At 53.6% G+C, this 23,897-nt stretch overlaps 1 protein-coding gene across 11 annotated transcripts in view; it reads right to left on the reverse strand.

The window, feature by feature from the left end:
- Positions 1–460: 460 nt before the first annotated feature.
- The window catches only part of MINK1 (misshapen like kinase 1), a 62,752-nt gene continuing 39,315 nt past the window's right edge, over positions 461–23,897 (reverse strand). Inside the window, exons 2-34 of one of the 11 annotated variants that reach the window (XM_056115247.1) lie at positions 19,319–19,384; positions 17,451–17,507; positions 17,241–17,366; positions 14,543–14,653; positions 14,049–14,139; positions 12,933–13,063; positions 12,582–12,636; positions 12,371–12,449; positions 11,932–12,107; positions 11,444–11,513; positions 10,925–11,138; positions 8,449–8,559; positions 7,924–8,010; positions 7,493–7,720; positions 7,095–7,268; positions 6,566–6,772; positions 6,136–6,221; positions 5,873–5,983; positions 5,617–5,729; positions 5,381–5,469; positions 5,149–5,172; positions 4,885–5,045; positions 4,261–4,366; positions 4,039–4,176; positions 3,730–3,838; positions 3,280–3,447; positions 3,032–3,175; positions 2,622–2,756; positions 2,342–2,442; positions 2,115–2,264; positions 1,867–2,026; positions 1,635–1,774; positions 461–1,302 (exon numbers count right to left, since the gene is read on the reverse strand). In XM_056115247.1, coding sequence (XP_055971222.1) covers positions 1,219–1,302; positions 1,635–1,774; positions 1,867–2,026; positions 2,115–2,264; positions 2,342–2,442; positions 2,622–2,756; positions 3,032–3,175; positions 3,280–3,447; positions 3,730–3,838; positions 4,039–4,176; positions 4,261–4,366; positions 4,885–5,045; positions 5,149–5,172; positions 5,381–5,469; positions 5,617–5,729; positions 5,873–5,983; positions 6,136–6,221; positions 6,566–6,772; positions 7,095–7,268; positions 7,493–7,720; positions 7,924–8,010; positions 8,449–8,559; positions 10,925–11,138; positions 11,444–11,513; positions 11,932–12,107; positions 12,371–12,449; positions 12,582–12,636; positions 12,933–13,063; positions 14,049–14,139; positions 14,543–14,653; positions 17,241–17,366; positions 17,451–17,507; positions 19,319–19,384 — 4,002 coding nt within the window. In that variant the 3' untranslated portion in view covers positions 461–1,218. Of the gene's footprint in view, positions 1,303–1,634; positions 1,775–1,866; positions 2,027–2,114; positions 2,265–2,341; positions 2,443–2,621; positions 2,757–3,031; positions 3,176–3,279; positions 3,448–3,729; positions 3,839–4,038; positions 4,177–4,260; positions 4,367–4,884; positions 5,046–5,148; positions 5,173–5,380; positions 5,470–5,616; positions 5,730–5,872; positions 5,984–6,135; positions 6,222–6,565; positions 6,833–7,094; positions 7,269–7,492; positions 7,721–7,923; positions 8,011–8,448; positions 8,560–10,924; positions 11,139–11,443; positions 11,514–11,931; positions 12,108–12,370; positions 12,450–12,581; positions 12,637–12,932; positions 13,064–14,048; positions 14,140–14,542; positions 14,654–17,240; positions 17,367–17,450; positions 17,508–19,318; positions 19,385–23,897 lie in introns of all 11 variants that reach the window. The other 10 variants (XM_056115245.1, XM_056115244.1, XM_056115250.1 and 7 more) reach the window with 10 other exon arrangements.

Here is a 23,897-nt window from a genome sequence, read left to right on the forward strand (position 1 = left end):
TCCTGTCAGAGCTCAGGGGATCATATGTGTTGCCAGCCTGAACCAGGCTGGCCTTACCGGCTATACTATCCCTCTGGCCCCTCTCTGAGCGGCTATCTTTAGACATAATGTAGCCAAACAGGAAACCCATTTGCTCTCCTCTTCTTGCCTGGCTGTGCTTGATGGAATTTGCAGAATTAAAACACCCTCAGTCATTTCCCCTTGGTTTCCTTTTGGGAAGGGGCAGGGGCTGCAGACGGGATGGAAGTGTGCTTCCTGGGGCTCTCCCACTAGTCTTCTGGGGAACCCACTCTGCTTGTGCTCCAGCCCTTTGAGCCACTCCCCCGACTGACCCAGCACTCCTCACTCATCCCCTGCAGATTCCACACCCAAACTCCCCTTTTCTGAGCTCTGCCTGCTCACCTTGGCTAGCAGCTGGCTTGTAAGAGGAGACAATAAAATGGGGCACGAAGTGGTGGAAGCTGGTTGACTTGTCTTTATTAACAAAGGGGATATCCAAGGCCACTACATTGAGAAGGGTGGGGGCAGGGAGGGCCGGGACTACTTGCTGCTCACACTATATACAGATGCAAGCAAGGGGGTGTGGAGGGTGAGAGCTTCCCGCTTCCACCCTCCACCAGGGAAGGGCAGAGACTAGACGAGATAGGAGTTGGAAAAGGGGAAATGTTTTGGCTGGCGGGGTCCCCCCTCCATTCCCTGGGGTCTGGGGGAGGGGAATCATTAAAGTGCTTTCAGAAAATGAGGAAATGGTCCCTGCCCTGGAGTGGCTGGTGACCCCCCCCAAAACCTAGGGCCCAGTGACACCCCCCAGGGCCTGGTACATTCAAGGGGGGAGCCGGCTCCCCTGACGTGCAAATGAAGGGGCCCAGGGCCCTGCCAGTCAGCAGCAGTGGGGTGTGGGGTCCAAGCCCCAAATGCTCTCCTCTTAAGTGGAGAAAAGGGGGGGTGGGGCTAGGCCCACTCAATTCCTGGTGAAGGGAAGCTGTGCCTCTCCCCAGAAGTTGGGACAGGCACAGTTTTGGGGAGAGAACATGTTGGGGAAGAGGACGGTCACGTGATCACGAAAGCGTCAGGGGTCAGAGGTCACGTTCCCAGCAGGCTCCAGTGAATCAAACCAGTAAAAGCAAAAGCCCAAGGAAGGGAAATGCGGGCAGCTTGGGGAAGTCTGGCTTCAGGGGAGAGCTGGGTCCAGGGGGGGTGACCCCAGCCCGAGGCCTGTCACCAGTTCATGATGCAATTACGGTTCAGAGTCATGAAGTAAACTTGGCTGCTGCCCCCAGAACGGACTGAGGCAAAAAACACCTGTGTGGGGGCAGAAGAAGAAGTCACCAGGGGATGAGGACCACGGAGCAGTCGCAATTAATGGGGAGGGGGCAGAAAGAGAAGCGACAGAAGCGAGCCTCTCAGGGTGCCCTCCCCCCACACCCTCAGAAAGCAGAGTGTGTCGGGAAGGAGGATGCTGGCCCTCTTGGTGAGTCTGGAGAGTTCTCTCAGAAACTGAAGGGGAGGGAAGGCTGCCCGCACACTTTGCTCCCTGGGGTTCCCCTTTTCAAAAGGTTCCCAAGCCATCTCCTCCCCTGCCCAGCAGAGGGGCCAGCCCAGGGTGGGGGCACCATGAGCCCCAGTTCTCCCACCTTGTCATTCCGCTCACATAGGAACTTGAGCCTCTGGGCCCGTTTGTGCATGAAGACCCCGTCCAGGTGGCCCGTCTCCACAGAGCGGATCTCAATGGCTTTCTCCCCCCAGCCCATTATCTGGTTGGAGCAGATGTAGGCTAGGAGAAAGGGATTTGAACAGAACAGCTGCTGTAACTCTGCCCTGCGCCCGCTGCAGGCCGGCGGTCTCAAGTGGGAACCCCGCACTCACCCACGGAGGTGGGCATCTCTCCCCACTGCAGCACCACGTCCTTAATGATCCTCCCGTACGTGTTGACGTAGACGCCCTCGTCCTCGTAGCACAGCAGCATCTCCATGCCGTCGGTGTTGGGGAGGAAGATGATGGCATGGGGTGTGATCTGGCTTTGGATCTGGGGAGATGGTGGGCTAAAGTCCTAGTGTCCAGAGCCAGCCTGGTGGTCCTGTTCTCCCACCCGCTTACATGCCCCACCCGCTTACATGCACAGGGATGTAGATGTCATAGCTGTTCCCCGAGTCGACATCCACAGCATGAAAGCCAGCACTGGAGCCGTAAATGACCTTGAGTCGCTGACCCTCCTCCACTGTCAGGTCGACCAGCAGAGGGCGGTGAGGGAGGTCCGCGAAGGACTGTGGAGAGAAGGCTCGGTGGACACAGGGCAAGAGTGACACCTAGGAACAGTGTTGCACGCCGAGGTGGCGATTACCTTGAAGGCCATAAATTTGTGGTAAGGTTTGGGGGCCCAGGCATACACCTCCACAGAGTTCTTCAGAGCGATGACCAGGAACTTAATGCGTTCATATTTTACTAGAAGAAGAGGAGAAGGATATAAGGACTTCCTTGTGGGGCTGCTGGTCACCTCTCAACAGTCTGTCTCTACATTCCAACCATGATCCCACGTCTCCCCCTTGAAGACTGTCTTAGCTACTGAGCTCTGAACCCCTCATTTTTCCCTTCTCCTAACAGATGTGCCCCGGCTTTCTCACCAACACGGTAGTGCCCGCAGCCTTCCATGTCCCCCACAGTGGTCCACCCCTGCTTCTTCTCCACTTCCGGATCATTGTGCAGAATCTTGTTCCGTAGCCAGGACAAGTAATACACCCGCAGTTTATTCCGTTTCCCTGAGGAGTAAATACAACAGACACAGACACAGACACAGACACACACACACACACACACTCTTCTTCAATGGAAGTACAGGTTATCTGCTCACCATTTTTATCTTCCTACCACAAGGAAAATGTGACCCCACATTCCATTCTGGTTCCTGGACCAAGGCTGACTTCCTCCCACCCAGGCTAAAGATGGTGACAGAACCTGAACTGCTGTATGTCCCTGACCCTCTGACTGCATCCCCCCTGCTCCCTCCGGCCCCAGCCCTGCACCACAGACACACCTGAGATGGTGATGAGCAGGTTAAGTCCTTCCAGCACATCCATTTGCTGGAAGCGTCGCCGCCCAATGAGTCCATACACCTTGCCCTGTCCACTTCGGTCTAGCAACATCAGGCCATTTTCTGTGCCCACCAGCAGATTGACCCCTGGAAAAGGACCCGTTGGGTAGATGAGCGTCAAGGCCAGGCCCTCCGCTGATCCAGGGTGTAGAGTACAACATACCCTCCTTTCCTTCCCAGCCCAGGCTTACCCCAAAGGGCTGCACAAAGGATCTCTGAGTTGAACCGTTTCTTGTACTTCCGAATCTCGGGGGTTTCACTGTGGGCCCGGGTGTTGGTGGGATTCACGTTGACCACAGAGCCTTTCCTCACATCATATTGTAGCTGATCAAGCCGACTGCCCTCTCCACCCACGAGGGCTGCCAGAGGAAGAAGAGAGGGGGTGGACTCCAGTCTCATCGCCGCTCTCCCTTCATCCAGTGGGAACTCCTCACAACAGTCAGAAGGGAAGTGGAGGGAGAAGGGAGGGACGTGCGGAAGAGCTGGAACACAGCTGAAAGGCCTCATCCTGGTTCCATCACTCAGGTCGGGGCCTGGGCCGCCCTGAGCATTTTAACTCTTGGGTCAACGGGTCTAGAAAGGCAGGCGCTCAGACCCGCGAGGAAGCATGCAACTGTTAAATCCTTCTCTTGAGTCCTCACCTGTGATTGGGATGGTGTCCCCACTGCCTCCTGGCTGGTAGATCCCCAAGTCCACAAACATCGTGAAAGAGCTTTTGCCAGGGGCCTTTACTAGCCCACGAGACTGGTACTGTGGCGGTGGAGGCAGGAGGTCAATCAAGTGAACATCTGGGACCCAGTCTGTGGCCTCCTACTACGTCTAGGCCCAGGTCTCCCCAGATCCCAGCCAACTGTTTCCCAGGACCTCTGACCGTCCACCTCAACTGCCTCCCCTCCCCCCCACCCCGGATCCGTGGCTACCAGATCTGGGATCTGTCCTCACCCACTTACATCGCTGCCTCCGTCCTTTGAGGGAGGACTCTGCCCTTTGCTACTCTCAGTGGGCGAGTGGCTGGGCTGCACCACATCTGGGAGGTTTGTGTAACCATTGCTGTCAGCATGCAGCAGGCTGCGCTCCTCTTCGGGAGTCTAAAGGAAGAGAGAGAAGGGGGTGAGTGCTGGGACAAGGCAGGGGCATGGTGGGATTTGAAAAGATTGGGGAAACCCACTCACACGCTGGACCACCATGGTGCCACCTCCGTAGGGGGTCTGGGTCCCGGCAGTCTCCTCCACATCATGGACCACCATGGTGCTGACGCTGTCTGTGTCTCCATCACTACTGGGAGAGAAGGGGGGAGAGAGAGAGAGAGAGAGAGAGAGAAAGAGAGAGAGAGGAAGGTCATGAGGGCCAGCTGACTGTGGGGGCTTACAGTCAGTACACACAGCCCAGAGCAGCCCGTGCCACCATGGGGTACTCCGTGCTGGCATGTGGGGAAGGCTGGCCAGAGGCAGCGAAGGAAGTGAATTTCAAGTAGGAGAGAGAGCCACACCAGACCTCTCCTCCATTCTTTAGGAAGGGGAGATTGACTGACGAGCTATGATGTCCAGCGTCCCACATACCGAGTGGGGCAAGGGCGCAGAGAAATCTGCCAGGTTACCCGCTTAGGGATGGGCCAGCCCCAATAGTCACCTCAGCCCCCACCCTGGCACCCCGTGCTCCCTTCCCAGACCTTGCAGCAACTCGGCCTGGCAAATCTATCAGCAAAGGCAGGCCGAAAGGGACAGGGGAACCATCTTCCCCAAAGCCTCACCTCCTCCCCTCCCCCTAACTCAAGTCTCTCCCTGGCACCCTCATACCGGGCGCCAGGGGTGTCTCTGCTCCCCTCTGATGGTTCGCCGTTGCTTTCCTCGTCGTCCTCACTGCTCTCCACCTCCTCACTGGAGGAGGAATAGTCCATGGCCTTCTTGGGAGGCCTGGGGGCCTCATCCAGCGTGCGCTCTTTAAGCAGCACAAAATCCTGCAGGAGAGGAGTGGGCGTGAGGGGGATGGGCAGAGAGGGAGGCGGCTGGAGAAGGGCTGGACGACAGAGGGGCTCCCAGAAGATGCTCTTTGGCACTAACCTCACCAATCGCTCGCTTATAGCTCTGGGAGGGGCCACAGGGGAAGAAAGGCAGCCAGGGGTCAGCAGGAGAGAGTTACGGAAGGTTAGTGACTGAGAAGTGCCAGCTGGTGTCCCACAGCCCTTCCTCTCGTGCAGATCAGCGAAGACCCTGCCCAGCTCCCCACTGGAAGTGCCACTTCCAGCCCGAGTCCCAGCGCAGGAAAGGCAAGCCACAGCTGCCACTGACTTACTGCGGGCCGGCCCGGCCGGGAGCGGTGGTCATCAAGTTTGGCTTTGTTCCCGGAAGAGAGTACTGGGGAGCTGTCGAGTTTGGTGGAGGCTGGAGACGGCAGGAGAGGAGAGGGATGGTCACTGGCACTCGTAAAGGGGATGCTCTCGAGTCCACACCCTGCTCTTACCCCTTGAGCCCGAAGCAGAGGCTCAGCACCCTGAGCCAGGCCCCACCCTGCCTGGCCCGGCTACATACCTCCCACACGGTTCCGCTCCAGAGAGCCAGCCTGCGGGAGGTGCCCGTGAGAGGCCGGGAGGACACTGTCCGAGCGCTCCCAGCCAGGGTCGCTCCTCCTGAGGTCGGGGTTACTGTGGAAAGTCAGGGGCTGGTGAGGGAGATGGGGTGCTCCACTCCCCAAAGGTGCTGAGCTACACAGCAGAAGGCGCCATCACCAGGGGGAAGCAGGTGGCAGAAGTGAGGGTGGAAGTGAGTGTGGGGACAGCTCCATTACCTACAGGCGTTGGGCGGGCCAGGGGGCTGAGCGGGGGCCCCTGGAGGCTTGGGGGTGGCCCGCTCGGCCCGCCTTTGCTGATAGATTTGCCAGGCGGAGTTGCTGCGAGGTCTGTGGAGGGAGCACAGGGTGCCGGGGACGGGCAGGGAGGGGGCTGAGGTGACGGTATTGGGGCTGGCCCACCCCTAAGCGGATAACCTGGCAGATTCCTGTGCTCCCCTGCCCCACTCTGTACGCTGCTGCCTGACTCTACTCAGGGTTACCTGGCTCGGACAGCCTGAGCTGGCCGGGACACTCCAGCCCCGCTGGTGTTAAGGGCAGTGGCAATAGATGAGGTCCTCTGAGGCACCTAATGAGAGAGGGGAAGAAGCCAGGCAGGGGATGGGGGAAATGACACAAACGGGGATCTCTCTCTCTCTCTCCCCCCGCCCCCAGTTTTCTCGGAGAAACAAATCCCATGAAGTCACAGAAGCGAGATTCTAACTCAGAGCGTCTGTCCCTTGGTCTCCCCAGCCTCTGCTTGTTCTTCCCTTCTCACATTCACCAGGGGATCCAGTGGGTAAGCCCCGGGCGGAGAACATGGTGTGCCCTTCACTGTTCTCCTTCAGCCCCATTCCAGCGCATCACTCCCCCTCATTCTCCCCTGCGGTTGCGGAATCGAAGTCCTTTCCTGGACCCTAGGGCTCTCTTTACCTTGGGTGGGGCCTCATTATCTGGCCGGACCCAGGCTGGGGCCGGAGAGTTGGGGCTGGGGCCAGGCCCTTCAGAGGTGGGGTCCGAATTCTGGCGGATAACGGCTCCTCGGGCGCTGGGTGTGGCAGTAGGTGTGGGGACAGCGGGGTCAGGGTCGTGGGAGGCTGGGAAGGCAGCCAGGTTTCGGGTAGGCTGGTCCTGCAGGGACTGGGATCGGGGTACAGGCGCTGCATATGGCTTCAGTGGGACCCGGTGTGCCACCAGGCTCTGCAGGGAGAGACCAGGGAGGGTGGGCTGCCCGCTCGGTGGCACATCCCAACCTGAGGGCTGGCAGGGAAGGGGCAGTGAAGATTCTGGCTTCCTATTCTCCATCAAAGGTGCCTGAAGCCCAGGAACAGGCAGAGGGGAAGCACATGCGGCAGTGAGTAGTTCCGAGCTTTAAGACCCCTGCCTAAGCATGACCGTGTGTATACAGCTGAGTGCAGCTTCCAGTGTCTTGGTGTCAAGACGGGAATGAAGAGAGACTTACCTTATGTGGTCCCTCCTGGGGCTCAACTGGCCTTTGCATAGGAGGTGTTTGGGAAAGGGGTCCAGGGGGCCCAGGGGAGGCCTGGGGGATGGGGGGCTCTGGTCCTGTGCTGTTTGGCTTGTTCTTGGCCAAGGGCGAGTTCTGCTGCTTGTTCATCCTGGTTCTCTCCTCCACCTGTGATGCGAAAGAACAGCTTTGGCTTTGCGGCTCTTAACCTTAGACCTCCTCCGGCCACAACCACCCCATTGGGTGGCCTATGCCAGGCCTTCCTTCCCTGCCTTGGCCTATGCCAGGCCTTCCTTCCCCGCCTCAGCGCGGTTCTGCTAGCGCCAGCTGACTGTTTCTTTTAGCTCCGAGGCCACAGGCAGTGTGAGCAGATGAACGGAGCTGTGACAAACCTCTCGGGCCCAGGCTGGCTTGTCAGCAGGATTAACGCCCCGGCCATAATGGTACAGGGGCTTCCTGTCTCCAGGCGGGACTTGCTGCTGCTGTTGCTGTTTCTGAAGCTGCTGCTGCTGCTGCTGCTGCTGCTGCTGCAGGGACTTGAGGTAGGCATGCTCCTGCTGTAGCTGCCTCTGGAGACGCTCCGACTGGCGCTGCTCCTCCAGCTGCTTCCGCTTGTATTCCTGGACCCGGGGTAAGGAGAGAGGCTCAGCGGAAGGTGGTCCTGGAAGTGAGGGTGGGCACGCCCTTTCTGTTTTCCAACTACCTAAAGAGATGCGTCTTCCCTTGGCACTTGGGTGAGCCCTTCCCCTAAAATGTCCCCTTCCCCTTCCAGCAGAGAAGCTCTGACCGCCACCTTCCGGAGGAAGCTGGGGGACCCCGTTACCAGCAGCAGGGCCTGTTCCTGGAGCAGCTGTTGCTGAAGGATCTCGAGCTGTCGCTGCTCCTCCTCTAGCCTGTGACGGATATAGTCCTGGGGGGCAGGGGTCGGGGGTAGGGGTGCAAAGGGCAGGGAAGAAGAAGAGGCGGAGGAGGGCGGTGGCGGCAGCAAGGGAGGTGAAGAAGAAAGGGATCGGTGGGGTGAGGATGAGGAGGAGAGCGGGTCAGAGTAGAAGAGAGCACAGGGATGAGCCCGCGGAGGGCCAGGGAAGGTGGAAGAAGTCAGAGTGGAGGCAGGGGCAAGGAATCAGGATGGCGGAGATGGGAATGAAGGTACAGAGACAGGAGGAGGGCAGGGAGCCAGGGTTGGGGGTTGAAGGGTGGGAGAAAACAGAAAGAGTGAAGCTGGAAAAGACAGGACTCCTGGGATTGGGTAGAGAAGTGGGGAGGGCATCAGGGAGCAGGGGAGGCAGGCAGGCAGGCAGCAGGAGCAGGGGGGAGGCCCGGGAGGGAAGCGCACTGGGGGTCCTACCTGCTCCCGCGCCTGCTCCCGCTCGGCCTGCCGCAGGGCCTGCATGTCCTCCAGCCGCCGCTGCTGCTCCTTCTCCTGAAGCTTCCGCTGCTCCCGCTCCCGCCGCTGTTGCTGTGGGTGAAAGGGGGGGATTTCAGAGACTGCCCGTCTCAGCACCTCTCGCAGAGGACCGTGCAGGCCAGTCCTCGCTTCAGATGGTGGTGAGTCAGTGGTGTGACTATTTTTCTGCAAACCCCCCTGACCCTATCAAAAAACCTACAAGCTTAGCTTGGTAGAAACTGCCTAAGGTGGCTGTGGGCTGAGGACAAGAAAGGCTGAGAGGCTCACTGCTGCGCTGGGAGGAGGCTTAAATGGGTCCTTCCCATCAAACAACCAAGTAAACCAAAACCAAACCCAAAACTTTGCAAACCGAAAGGACAACAATCTCCACACATTCCTGGCCTTTTCAATCAACTCCTGCCAAATAGAGCAAGAAGGAAATGACAACCTTTAGACACAAGAGGGTAGGTGGGGCCCATACAGAGAAACCAAGAAGCCACGGGGAGGCGCATATGCTGCCCGAGTCTGTGTGCTGCTTGTGCCCACATGGCCAAGTACAAGTGTCGCCTGCATCTCTCCTCTTGGGATGTGTACTTTTATGCCTCCATGTGTAATGTGTGTAGAGGCTCTCTCTGCCACTGGAGAAACTCACATTCTCTCGGGTGCATTTCTCTCACCTCCCTCCCTTCCTCTCCTCCCCTACCCCCTTTCTCTCGCTTTCCCTTCCTTCTCACCTTCAAAAACCTCCAAATAAAATCTGTTTCACAAAAAACAAACAAACAAAAAAGAACTCTGGAGGGACTCTGGAGGTGGGCTTACTCCCACCCTTTCGACTATTAGTAAACCATGTTGCATCGTATTTCCACAGTCTTTCTGAAAAGAACAAAAGCTTGTCTTCTTTATCATTTAAGGCGAAGAAGAAGAACAAAGTCTACAGGCCGTATTACACTGTGGAGAGTTTTATGAAGCCGATTAGGTGTGTTTTGCTTTACAGCCCATACCTGTGATGCTCATGGGCTCCCTGCAGTTTTACACTAAGACTCTTCTGGCAGTACTCAGGGGAACATTTGTTCAAGGATTGAACTCAGGCCTTCTGCATACACTCAGCCCGCTATGCTAGCTTTCTGGACCTCCAAGATAAGATTCTATTTATTTATTTATTTTTGCTTTGGGGGTCACACCATGGTGGTTCTCAGAGCTTACTCCTGGCTCTGTGCTCAGGAATTACTCCTGGTGGGATTCAGGAAGACCATATGGAGTGCCAGGGATCAAACCCAGGTTGGCCACATGCAAGACAAGTGTCTTACCTGTTGTACTGTCACTACAGTCCCCCAAGATTTTATTAAGAGATTTGCAGGGGGCCAGGAGAGAGCTCAAAGGGCCCAGATACATGGCCCCCAGCAGAAAGTGGTCCCAGGGGTTTCTGCCCTATCTCCATTGCTAGGGAGGCCTAAAGTAAATAGGGCTGGGGATGTGCATCAGAGGAAGAACACTTGTTTAACACGTGTGAGGCCCTGAGTTTGATCCTTGTCACTGTACAACATAAAAAGATTTGCACCAAGCAAGGTAAGCAGTGCTCTCTATATTCCCCCGTCTTTATCTTTTATTCTTTAAATTTTGGGGGTTAAGCCCAGCTCTCTGAACTGGGAGATTATGTAGCTATTTTAATTCTCCTCCAAACTAACCCAACTGAAAGCTGAGGATGCAGCCCAGCAGTGAAGCGCGGCCTTGCATATTTGAGACCCTGGGTTTGAGCCCTAGCACTGGGGAAAAAACCTACAGTGATATTCTTTTAGCTCAATTAATAAGACTGTATTTTCTAATGGGAGGGAGGGGGCTAAGTTTGATCCCCAGTACTGTAAATAAAGAGAAAGAAAGAAAAAGACTACTTTTTGCAAATCTAAGTCAAAACAACCCAGAGTAAAGGAGGATCTTTATTTTTTTGCTTTTTGGGTCACACCCTGCGATGCACAGAGGTTACTCCTGGCTCCGCACTCAGAAATCACCCCTGGCAGTGCTCAGGGGACCATATGGGATGCTGGGAATTGAACCCAGGTTGGCCGCGTACAAGGCAAATGCCCTACCCGCTGTGCTATTGCTCCAGCCCCAAAGGAGGATCTTTAGAATGACCTTATTCATGTTCAAACCAGACAGCTCCGAGCATCAGATGCCCTGGGCGCTTAGTGCCAACCCCCAAGATCTTGGGTGCCTGAAGTGAGATACAGACAAAGCAGAGATTTACACGCACGAACAGGAAGGGGACGATCTGTGGGAAAAAGAAGAGCCCTTCAGAAAGAACTTGGTTGTGAAGAGATGCTGGAGCACAACCGTTGACACAGAGTTGGCAGGTAAGAGTACACTGGGCTTGAGTCTCTTCACCAAGCATCTTAATGAACCTGGAATGGCACCAGGGCCAGGCCCTCCCAGGACTGCCCACCTCCTCCACACGCCGCCGCTCCTCCTTCTGCTCCTCAATGCGCCGCTGCCGCTGGTGCAGGAGGTGCTTGATGTGGGCCTCAGGGTCTCGCTGCTGCTGCTGCAGCTGCTGTTGCTGCTGCTGCTTTAAAGCTTCTGAATTGCTCTTATTCTCCTGCTGGAGTCGGAGAAATTCCCGGCGTAGGGTGGACTCCCCAGGCACATTCATAATGGAGCTGGGTCAAGGTGACAGAATGAACAGGGTCAGAACCAGCGTCACCTCTGTAGGAACTCAATCTGCATCTGGCCTCTCTGAGGTCTGCTCTCTCTTCGGGCCCAGCTGCGGCTCTGTGCGCCTTTAACAGTCTGGCCCGCAGCACTGAATCACCCTCTTCCCTACCACTTGCTCATTCATTCATTCCACTTCCTCCGAGGTTCTGTTTACATGACGCTTTACCTCTCTGGGCCCATCACCTCCAGACTGCCAGCCCCCAAGCCATGGACCACTACTGTCCTCTCAGCCCCTGTCTACTAAGCCCACCTTGGCTCTCCTTCCTCTCCGTGGCTGTCATCTTCCTCTTCGCTGCCACTGTATTCATACTCTGTCTCCTCTGCAGAACGGAGATCACTGTTATTTCTTCGTCCAGGGCCCAGACAACCCCCAAACCCCATCCCCTGTGGGTTAGGGAAATCATAGATGGAGATAACTGATAAGGTCTGTCCGGGTGACTGCACATCTGGGTCCCTGCCCACCTCCTTGCAGAAATGAGGTGACAGCAGGCCTCAGGTTTGGACCTGGACAGAGATGGGAAATCAGGCCCCAAAGAGGGCACAGGAGAACGAGTATATGCACTGCTGCATGGATGTTTGTGCAAGAGCGGGATCTGGTGTAGAAGGTGAAGGATGGAGAAGAGACCTAGAACACAGAGGCTGGGCCTGGGTGGGCTCTGACAGGGAGCCAGGGCTGTTGAAGAAGAGTGGGGCTAACCTGTGTTCCGGGAACCCCCGCCTCCCCTTGTGCCCACTGACCTTTCTCGCCTCGCTTCTTCCGGGAACGATCAATGTGGTCCTTAAGCTGGATGCGGACCTGCCGCTCTGTGGGCTGGTCTCGGATGAAGGGAAACTTGAGCAGCTGCTCTGTGGGTGGGCGGCTCAGGTAAGTCTTGATGAGGCATGTGTCAATGAAGTCAATGAACTTCTTAGACCTGAAAAGATGGGGGTGCATGCTGGGAGGACCCTAGAAGTGGGACCCACAGGAGGAAGGGGAGGGGGGAATCATTCACCAAAGTTACCACGACTTCCCCTATCTTTCCCACATTCCAATGCCAATTCCCACCCCACCGGTCCCTGTCCCAAACCCCCTTCTATGGTGCAGGCGCAGGCTTGAACGTACGTGGCAAAGGGAGGGAGAGGGGGTGTCCTTGTCCAGAGACTTTTGTTACTAGAAACCAGCCCGCCGAAAACCTACCATTTCTTGGACTTGAGCCTAGGTGGTGGGTTCCGAGGGATAAGGAAGAGGGCTCGCATGGGGTGCATGTCACACAGAGCTGGGGCAAAGAAGAGACACCACCAGTCTTTCTTAAGAGGCTACAGATTCCCGGCTTACAGTAAACCCTCCTGACCCACCGCCTCCCTACAGACACTTCCTGAGCCTCCTCTCCCAGACTTAGGGCACTTACGGGGTGCGCCCTCTGCCATTTCGATGGCTGTGATTCCTAGAGACCAAATGTCACTCTATGGAGGGAAGAGAAAGGACAGGTGAATGTTCCTGACCCCTCCCTCACCCACAATCCTGGCCTTTTCCAAGCCACTCCCTGGTGCTCTCCCCTTCCTGGGCTTTTCCTCCAGCCCCGCGCCACCCCTAGCCCACCCAATCCTCCCAACTAGACTTTCCTTGCCACAAATATATTTTTCAACCCATCATGCTAAGTTGGTATTAAACCATCACATTAAACAATCCTGCACAAGGCCTTTATAAATTCAGCCAATTCATCACCCCCATTTCCATGCTCCCAATTTCCCTTCCGTACCCTGTAATCATATGTGGCATCAGGGTTCTCATCACAGGCGATGACCTCCGGGGCCATCCAGTAGGGGGTCCCAATGAACGTGTTCCGCCTGCCCACAGTGCGGTCCAGCTGTGCGCTCACTCCAAAATCCACTGAAAGCCATGGATAGCAGGGTGTTGTGAACGGGCTTCATGTCTGCTGCCCGTGCCGTAGACCTGTACGGTGCATGTCCCAGGGCAGAGAAGGGCCTCTCCCTTGGGACTCAGGAGCTCCCTGAACACCTTTACTACCTCATCATCACCCTGAAGAAACTTATCAAGTCTTTGCTGGGGCTTGGGGAAAAACTACGGTGAACAGACCAAGAGTCAGTTTTCCAAGATCAAGGGGTTGCAAATCTGTCCTCAAAGATGCTAGCAGACAGCAGGGTGTTCAGGGGAGGAGATAAAAAGAGAGAAGAAACAAGTCTCCTGCCTACAGAGTTGAACTTGGGCTAACAAAGAGGAAAAGCAGCTTCTGAGCACCATCAGGAGTGACCCCTGAGCACCAAGCCAGGAGTAGCCTGAGGGCTGCTGGGATGGCAGTACCGATCTTCAATCACATACACTGTCACTGTCATTGTCCTCCCGTTGTTCATCGATTTTCTCGAGCGGGCCCAATAACGTCTCCATTGTGAGACTTTGTTGTTACTGTGGTTGGCATATCGAATACATCACGGGTAGCTTGCCAGGCTTTGCTGTGCGGGCCAGATTATCTCGGCAGCTTGCCGGGCTCTCCGAGAGGGGCGGAGGAATTGAACTCGGGTCGGCCATGTTGGCTACGTGCAAGGCATATGCCCTACCCACTGTGCTATCGCTCTATTACACACACATTAAAAAAAAAAAGAAAGAAAAAAGAAAAATAAATAGTCTCTTATTCTTTCTCCTGGAGGTGAAAAGACCTCGCCTATCTCAGAAGAATTCAGCATACAAAGGGTCAGTGGCTAAGGGCACTTGCCTTGCTTGTCACTGATCTGAGTTCAGTCCCTGGCACCCCATCTAGTACCCTGAGCCCACCAGGAGTTGGAATACAGAGTAAACCTTGAGCACTACTGGATGTGACCCCCAAACAAAACAAAAACAAACGCAAACATCAGCATACCGAGCTTGACCTCTGCATTCTCCGTCAGCAGGACATTCTGCCCCTTGATGTCTCGATGAATCACCTTGTGGGCATGGAGATGAGCCAGACCCTGGTCAGGAGAAAGAGGGAAATTAGTCTCTGTGTGGGAGGGATGAAAAAGAATCAAGAGCAGACATGAGCCTAGGGAAGAGGAGGCATAAGTCTGGATGGAGCTGGACTGTCCACATAGAAACCCAAGCACAGGCCGGATTTTCTTGAGGAACACCCACAGTGATGGCTTCCAGGTTATTCCCAGCAGCTGTAGGGTCAAATGAGAAGTGGGAACAGAGGCACCTGTCTCCTCCAGCAGATTGAGTCCCCAGCTTAGGGATGTTTTATCCCCACCTTAATCAGGCCGGGCTCTCCTTTAAAAGGGTTCATACATGGTCCTCTGCAGTGCAAGAGGGTCCACACCCAGAGAGAAGCTCCAGCAGGGGACGACTCAGGCGGAGGGTACAGAGCCTCGTGCTTACCCGGAGAATTTCCCTGCAGATGTAGGCGATACAGTCCTCCTTCAGAGCGTTCCCTTTTGTGTTCTTCACCAGGTCTGTCACAGAACCAGCACCACAGAACTCCATCACCAGCTGTGGTACGAGCGAAGCACAGGAAGGGAAAGCATCAGCCAGGCCTCCTCCTCCTGTGAGTCCCCTGGATGAGCAGAGGTCTCAAGAGCCAGAACTGAGCTAGAGGCTTGGGTATGATATCCAGCACTGCATGGTCCTTGAACCCCCCCTCCCCCAGGGAATGACCCCCCCAAGCACCCAGTTGGGTGTAGCTCCTGAGCACTTCCAGGTGAGTCCTCCAAATAACCACCACGGGGGTTAGAGAGCTACAAGAGAGAAACTGGGAAGACATGGGGGGAAAGCTCCACAGACTGGGCAAGAACAGACAGATGAGTGGCTATTTCCTGTAGCTCAAGAAAAGAGTCTCGAAGTCTAGAAGAAGGGGCCAAAAGGAAAGCCCCCTATTGGGGAGGGGTAAGGGGATCTGATGACCACTTTTTGCAGTACTTTTCCTTTCTTTTTTTGGCTTTTGGTCACACGCAGTGGTACTCTGAGCTTACTCCTGGCTCTGTGTTCAGGGATCACACCTGATGGTGCCTAGGGGACCATAATTGGTACCAGGGATCAAATCAAGGTCGGCCACATGCAAGGCAAGCACCTGTGCTATGCCCGTTGTACTTTCTGAAAGTACTATTTTGAGAATGCTTTCAGCAGTGGTAGGATCAAGCTCAGGGCCTCAGATACATGGCATGTGCTATGCCACCAAACCACACCCTTGGCCCCACAGCACATTTTTTTCTCCTCTGGGCCCTACAAAGCAGTGCTCAGTGCTCAAAGAATCAGTATTCCTGATTCTTTGCTCAGGAGTGAGCGCTGGTGGTACTCAAGAAAGGACATGTGGTAGTGGGGATTCAAACTAGGGTTACTGCTGCTACAGCCTCACAAGGCAAGTTCCTTATCTCCTGAACTATCTCTCAAAGTTCCACACAATGCTCTAGGGTGTGGGTGTGAGTGGGGAGATGGCTCAAAGAGTCGGAGCATTTACAAGTAGGAGCCCTGTACTAGATCCCTGAGCACAGCGCTGGCACTGGGTACCCCTCCCACTAAAGAAAATACAGCAGGGGGTCAGAGTGATAGTACAGCAGGTAAGGTGCTTTCTTTGCACACAGCTGACCTGGGTTCAATTCCTGGAATCCCATGTTTCCCTGAGCACTGCCAGGTGTAATTCCTAAGTACAGAGCCAGGAGTAATTCCTCAGCATCGCCATGTGTGGCCCGAATTCCTTTTTTTATTTTAATTTCAAAAGAATAAACATCATATGTAGTGCAGAAAAAGGTTGGGTGGATATGTAGATCTGCATACTCAAAAGCAATTTGCCAGAGGATTAGTCAGAGAGAAAAATGGTACCCAACAGGTCCAGAAGGGGGCACCCTGTCACTACAATGAGCTCCCCTGGAAGCAGACCTACTGTTATAGGAAGGATGCGGGTGGAGGGAGAGAGGGAGAGGGAGAAGGAGAAGGGGCGGGGGCGGGGGGGGGGGGGGGGGAGACAGAGAGACAGAGAGAGAGAGAGAGAGAGGGAGGGGGAGAGGGAGAGAGAATGGTTGTGTGTGTGTGTGAGAGAGAGAGGAGAGGAGAGGGAGGGGAGTGAGAAAGAGAGAGAGGAGAGTGAAAGTGAGAGTGAGAGAGAGGAGAGGGAAAGGGAGAGGGAGAGAGTATGTGAAAGTGACAGAGAGAAATAGACCAGAGACAGGGACATGGACTCCTTATCTCTGTGCATGCTACACAGAAAGGTCTCAGAAGTACCTGAACAGCACTGCTGAAAGGGGAAAGTTGGATGTCAGCCCTAACCCCCTCACCAAGGTTAGAGGCATCACCAAGCTCTCTCTTGAGGGCTAGGCTTAGTTACCAGAAAGGGCTGGGCTGGGGAATCTATAGACAATAGTGTCCAAAATTAGGGAGGATAGTGATTCTTTTTTTTTTCTTTTAGGGTTACAGGGGTTACGCTGCACTCAGGAATTACTGAGTGCACTGGCTCTGCACTCAGGAATTATTCCCGGCAGTGCTCCAAGGACAATATGGGATGCTGAGAATCGAACCCGGGTCGGCCATGTGGAAGGCAAATGCCCTACCGCTGGACTATTTCTCCGGCCCCAGAATGGTGACTCTTTAAAACATTTTGGGCCGGGACGATTTGGTGGAGGGAGGCTAAGAATTAAAGCAAGTTCTGGTGAGAATCACCATCCATAAGGAAGGACTTGTGCACTGCCCGAGCCCTGTCACCTCCCACAAATATTTTGGCCCGTTGCCTTCCCCTGGAGTCAGTCTCAAAGGAAGGAAAATGACGGGCAGCCTCCCTGAGATCTCTTCTAGCCCTGGCTAGGATGACACTGCTCACTCAATGCAAGTGCTGCTGCACACGGTGGACTGGTCAGGACAAAGGTGGGGGCAAACCCAGGACCCCTGGAAAATGCTCAAAAGGACAGGACAACGTGTTGAGGATCCTTTGCAACGTGCGGAGGATTCTGTTGGGGATTCTCTGAGTCCAGAAAAAGACCAGGCTGCGGGGGGAGGTGTGGCACGAGGACAGCCGGAGCACTCTGCTGAGTTCTGAGTGAATGATCTGGAGCGGAGAAGGGCGGGGAGAGGCGGCGGCGGCTCTCCTCACCCAGAGCTGGTCATCGTTCCCAGGGGGGCTCTTCTTGATGAAGGCCCCATAGTAAGTAGCAATGTTGCGGTGGTGAGAGTATTTTTTCAACATGTTGATCTCTTGTTTGATCTCTTCCTCCTCGTCCTGGGTGGGTGGGGTAAGGGGGAGAATGTGAGCCCCGACAGTCTCCCCAATGCTCAGATCCTCCCTCTGCCCCCTGATCCTCACCTCTGTGACATCCATGACCTTGATGGCAGCCAGCTGCCCTGTCTTGACATGCCGACCCTGCAGGACCAAGAAACAGAAATCAGGGGACTCAGGATTAGGATTAAGGAGAGCTGGATTCTGGCAGAAGCTACACTTTGGGGTGTTATTCTGCCTTAAGAAAGTGATTTTTCTTCTTAGCTTAAAGGCTTTTGGGGGTGCCTCTTCAAGCCCATGTTCTCCTTTGGACACGTATCTTACCTGCTTGTCTCAGTGTATCTTTTCTTGCCCTTTTCCACCCTAAAAATGTACTTGTCCCTTTCTCTCACCTCACATCTTTCTAAATAAGTTTCAATAAAAATTTTCTTGCTTCATCAAAAAATAAAAATAAAAAAATTAAAAGATTTTCAGGTCAGACGGACAGTACTGGGTGGTACTTGAAGCTTGCCTTGAAGGTGACCAACCCAGGTTTGATCCTGTGCACTCCTCCTCTGAGCACTGACAGGAGTGATACCTGAGTGCGGAGCCAGCAGTAAGCCCTGAACACCACCAAACGTGGGCTCCCTTTCAAAAGAAAACTGACTCTTATGGTAGCTAGACACCTCAACTATGTGTTGGTCAGAATGCTATAGAGAAACTACCGAGTCTGAACTTCTCAGCTCTGAGCTCTCCCCGACAACACTGAAGGGAGGAATGCGGAAGACACTCAGCTTCTCTGCCTACCTCTCTGGCCTGCTTCCCCACCATCCGAACGTCAGAGCTGACTCCTCTGTTCTCTGAGCTGAAGATCTGGACCTACAGCAGAGATGTGCCCTGCACGCCCTTCCCCCCACACAAAGGCACTTAACATTGCTTTCAAGATCATCTGAGAGGCGGCTGAGATTTCGGGGAACTCATGAAGCACAAGGCCAGTGGAAGGAATGTCTTCTACAGTCTACCTTGCCATGCTCAACCCTCCCCTCCGGCCTTCTGGAACCCTGGGGGGAGTCACCTAACACCCGGACAGAAAAGTTCAAGGCTTCCCGGGGAAGAGCAGCCTCTGGCAGGGAATGCCATGCGCACTGCAAGCCCCTAGATTATTTTTATCCCCAGCAGTCATTCAAGACCCCAAGCCCAGAGAAGCAGAACACAGAGCTGTGATTTCCATGGCAACGACTAGGCAAGAGAGGGGGAGGGAATCTTAGTTCTCCAAACTCATAGGGAAAAGGGTAGGGGAAGAGTAGGTGGCACCAGAGAGCCAGGGAACAGGTCAGAGGTGCAGAGAATTGTGAAGAAACTGTCTCCACATACCAGGCGATGGAGAGGTGGTGAGGCATGAGGGCCCCAGCCACGGGGCAGTGTCTACCTTGAACGTACCCCTCCCGGGAGTGACTGGTGGCCAAGCCATGTGAGAGGGCCGGACAAGCAAGGCTACAAACTACAATCAGTGGCTGAGGAAATCACTTCTGTGGGAGACAGAGGCAGCCTCAAAAACAGAAGGGCGGACCTCTGCCAAAGGGTGGCTGTGGGAGCTCCAGGAAGCCCCTTCCTCTCTGCAGAAGGTCATCGTTACATCACGGGCTACCTCCAAGTCCCAACCATCTCTCCAACTTCCACCTTTGTCCTGAGCTCTGCTCCCAAGGGAGCCCCGACACGCGTGACCACACCCTGCCCATGGCCCTCACACCTCCCCGTCCCACAGCCACCCAGCTCCACCCAGTTCCTGCCACACCCAGGGCTGAGCTCTAAATGCAGAGGCAGAGGCCTGCAATAACACCCACTTGCTGTTTCCTCTTCTCCTGACTTGCATTCTTTCCTCTCCCTCCAGATCCTCTCTCCCCTTTCCAAGGGCTCACCTCCCCCCCCCCCCCAAAGGAAGAAAACCGTGCTTCTCTGCACTATTCAAGTCTCACCTTGTACACCTGCCCATAGGTTCCATTGCCGACCACTTCCACCAGCTCAAAGATGCCAGCAGGATCCTGGAAGAGTAAGAAAGTCAGGAGTTCAGAAAAGGATTCTGCACAAAGAGTGAGGGGAAAGGCTTCCAATCGGGATGCAAGAGTTAACAGATTATGAGGGGCTACGGGGATGGTCGCTTGTCCTTTCCCTTGCCTGGCTCAGAACTAATGCCCTCTGGGAAAAGTCAGAAGAAGAAAACAGAAACCAGAGCTCAAATGGCTTTTCTCATTTTGCCATTCCCGTCGCCGTTGCTGAAGTGACTGGAGGTGGTGCCACAGAGATAGGACCGCAGGTAAGGGACTTGCCGTGCACGCAGCCAACCTGGACTGAATTCCCTGAACCACATAAAGTTCCTCAATCCCCTCCAGAAGTGATTCTTGAATGAATACAGAGCCAGGAGGAAGACCTGAGCATAGCTGGGTGTCGCCGAACGTCCCTTCACCCTCGCATCCCCTGCTGAAACAAGAAATGACTGAGAATCACACACACTTGGTCACACACACATTTGATTGGAACTTGTGGGCCCACTGGGATTAAACTTTCAGCCTTACAAGGCAGATGTTTACTCTCACTGAACCATCCCGTGTGCCCCACAGATGGCTTTTCAAAGGCACAGAACTTATGTCAGATTCGGTGATAAATTTGGGGTGGGGATAGATGGGGAGGGGGTAAAGATTCATGTGCAAAAATCAGGACATTTTCTTCAAATAAGGTTAATCCCCACAAACACAAAAGACAGTGCTTGTCACAGAGCATGCACTCAGTAAAGGTTAATTATCATGAATTTTTCCAAAGTAGGGATGAGGAAAGCTACTGGGGGCACACCTTTGTCATTTTTCTCCCTTCCCAGTCCTCCTGAGATGGAGGATTTCCAGACCACAGCTTGAGGCAGCTGGGGGTGATAGAAAGAACTAGAATGAGAAGTGCGGGTCTGGGAGCAAGTGACAGTCAGAAGGACTGCTGGGATGGGTGGATAAGAAGTGAGAACTTTCAGTTCCAGCTCATGAGCCAAGCAGTGCCAGGAAGAGAGGGCCAGAGAACTCCAACAAAGCCTCTAAAGACTCTCATTCTCCCACTGGGCCAAGAGCAGGCAAGCCCAGCAAGCTGCGCAGCTGCCGGGCCAGGCCGCCCACGCCCTCCTGGCAGGGCTGCTTTCTGGAGAGAGAGGCTGGGAGGTGGGGCTGCAAGCTGAGAGCCGAGGCCCAGTTCTGTCTGTATCCACACACACACGCGCACACACACACACACACACACACACACACACACACACACACACACACACACACAAGACAGGCTGGTATGACAGGCTGCAACTTCCTTCACAAGGCCCAGTTCTGTTTGTATCCTGACCACCTACCCCTACACACACACACACACACAAGACAGGCTGGACAGGCAGGCTGCAACTTCCTTCACAGACCCTGCACAGCAGGAAGAGACCGAGTAGGGATGTCACTTAAGAAACAAACTTTCCAGGGGGCTGGAGCGATAGCACTGCGGGTAGTGCGACCTCGTTCAATTCCAGCATCCCATTTGGTCCCCCAAGCACTGCCAGGAGTAATTTCTGAGTGTATGAGCTAGGAGTAACCCCTGTGCATCACAGGGTGTGACCCCCCCAAAAAAGAAAAAAGGAAACAAACTTTCCAGGTAACATTTGGGCCTCTGCTGAGAGTCTTAAAGTGGATAATCAGGGGCCAGGGAGATGGCTCAAGTAGCTGGAGGGTAGGCTGTGCATGCAAGAGGCTCAGGTTCATGCCCCAGCATCACATGTCCCCAAGGACCTCCAAGAGCTACCTCTGAGCCTGAGTCTGGGGTAGATGCTGGGCACCACCATAATGGCCTCCACACAAAAACAATACATAATTAAAACTCCTTTCTAGGGCTGGAGAGATAGGACAGTGGGTACGGTACTTGTGTGGCACACACCTGACCCAGGTTCAATCTCCAGCATTCCATAAGGTCCTGCAAGCAATGCACTGGGAATAATTCCTGAGCATTGTCGTGTGTAGCCCAGAAGGTGGGAGGGAGGGCGCTTCCTCTCTGCCTGATTCTGAAAACCAATACAGGATTTCTAAACATTTTCTTAAAACAAATGTGGCGTAAAATTCCTGGTACTAATCTCGGCCATTCTTGGGTGTTAGTCTCCTATTTTGTGACTTTATGTTCCCCAGATGCATGCAATATTTCTATGTCTATCCCTTTCTTTCTGAGTCATTTCGCTTAACCTGATACTCTCCATGTAGGACCACTTGTATGTAAATTTCATGACTTCATCTTTTCTAACAGCTTCATAGTACTCCATTGTGTAAATGGAGGCCAGCCACACATGCTAGGGGAAAAGAGAGTTCAGACAGGAAGGGAGCACCAAATAAAGGGTGTTGGGAGGATACTCCCAGGATGGGAGAAGCATGCTGAAAGTAGACTATAGACCAAACATGATTGCCACTCAATGCCTCTTTTGCAAACCACAACACCCAATAAGAGAGAGTGAACAAAAGGGAATGCCCTGCCACAGAGACAGGGTGGGATGGGGGGATGGGGGTGGGAGGGATGCTGGGATCCGTGGTGGTGGGAAATGGGCACTGGTGGAGGGATGGGTACTTGATCATTGTGTAACTGAAACCCAAGCACAAAAATTTGTAAGTCTACAACTGTACCTCATGGTGTCTCACTGATAAAAAAAATAAAATAAAATTAATGTGGCTCAGGAAATGAACACATGCCTTGCATATGTGAGGCCCTGGATTTGATTTCAGCACTTCCAAAAACACAAAAATTTGCGGCTGGAGCAATAGTACAGTGGGTACAGCATTTGCCTTGCACGTGGCTGACCCAGGTTCAATCCCTGGATTCCCATATGGTCCCTGAAGCACTGCCAGAAGTAATTCCTGAGTGTAGAACCAGGAGTAACCACTGAGCATCGCTGGGTGTGACCCAAAAAGCAAAAAAGTGAATAAACAAATTAATAATAACAATAGCGGGTAGGGCATTTACCTTGCATGCAGCCAACCCAGGTTCGATTCCTTTGCCCCTCTCGGAGAGCCCGCCCACAAGGCAAAGCTTGGCAAGCTACCCATGACGTATTAAATATGCCAAAAACAGTAACAACAAGTCTCACAATGGAGATGTTACTGGTGCCTGCTTGAGCAAATCAGTGAACAATGGAAGGACAGTGCAGTGACAGTGCAATGATAATAATAAATTAAATAAAATTTTAATAAATTAAAAAGAGCCCAACATAGTTCTTTATTCACTGAAATAAGCATAAGGCACATATCTTAGACGTGCTGAAATCAGGGAGATTCCCTGTACACTGGTCAAGTACTCAGAGAGAGAGGAACTGGGGGCCTAGAGGGTCTAGAGAAATTCTGCAGCTCCGGTCTGAACATGAACCATCATATACATACATTGTGTGCTGACTTGTGTAGAAGTTTCTAGAAGAAAAAGACTAAGCCCTCCTTGTCTATCAAAGGACCAGCTTCTGGTCCAGGGAGAAGACACAGCAGCCTGAAAAAAAAAAAATCCAAACTTGCCCAGGAGAAAGACTTAATAGAGGGGCAGTTTTAAAACAGAAGAGGACTTCAAGCTGATACAAGTACTCTGAAGGACGCGGGGTTGGCCAGATCCAGGATTTTGTGGTTCCAATACCTGAACACTACGAAGACTTACTCTTAAATACAGAGCTGGAAGGAGTCCCTGAACACTGCCAACAAAACAGAACAAATGAGTAACGTCTGCCCGACCATTAACCAAGTAGCACATATTTTCTGAGTGAGTGTCTGCATCTGCCCCACTCTGGGATAGGCAGGTTCTAATCAGGGAAAACCTAAAGTGACTTTCTCTTATTTCCTCTATCCATTAAAATATTTATTGAGTACTGTGTGACAATACCTCAATGAGACACAGCGGGGAGCTCAACAATATGAGAAACATGTAAGGTCCCGAAGCCCTTTACAATTTTACATAGAAGCCAAGTATGTAAATATGGATATGCAGCAGCGTGTGTATACGCCATAGGACCAACGGAAAGCCTGCGATGCACTAGGAAACGGCTTTGTACAGTGGAAATAGACATCTGCATTGGGAAGAGTGACTTTTCATCAGTCTTGTGTCCCTGAGCAAGTATTTAAGGTTTGGGGGTCTCATGCTCCTAGCACAGACTACAACGGGATTGGATGAATAAAGTCTGTTTCAAGGGGCAGGATGAAATTGAGGCTGGGAATCTCATTCTCACTCCGGGCATACTGGAGGATGCCATTCTACGGGACGCCCCTTTGGGTTTGGATTTCGAATCCGAGATGCCAGGGGGGCATGCAGAAGCAAATACCAACTAGGCATTTAGATGTAAGAGTCTGGAGATAAATGATTTAGACATTCACGAACGTGAGCATCAAGGACAGGAGGCGACAGATCCCAGGAAAATGTGGATACAGGGAGAGAACAAAAGGGCCAGAGCTACCCTCTGCCTTGCGCTACACACGGAGAGCAGAACAGACACAGAGGAAGAGACAGAGAGGACGAAGGAAAACGCCG

This window comes from Sorex fumeus, unplaced genomic scaffold, assembly GCF_029834395.1.
Source record: "Sorex fumeus unplaced genomic scaffold, SorFum_2.1 ptg000028l, whole genome shotgun sequence".
Taxonomy (NCBI): domain Eukaryota; kingdom Metazoa; phylum Chordata; class Mammalia; order Eulipotyphla; family Soricidae; genus Sorex; species Sorex fumeus.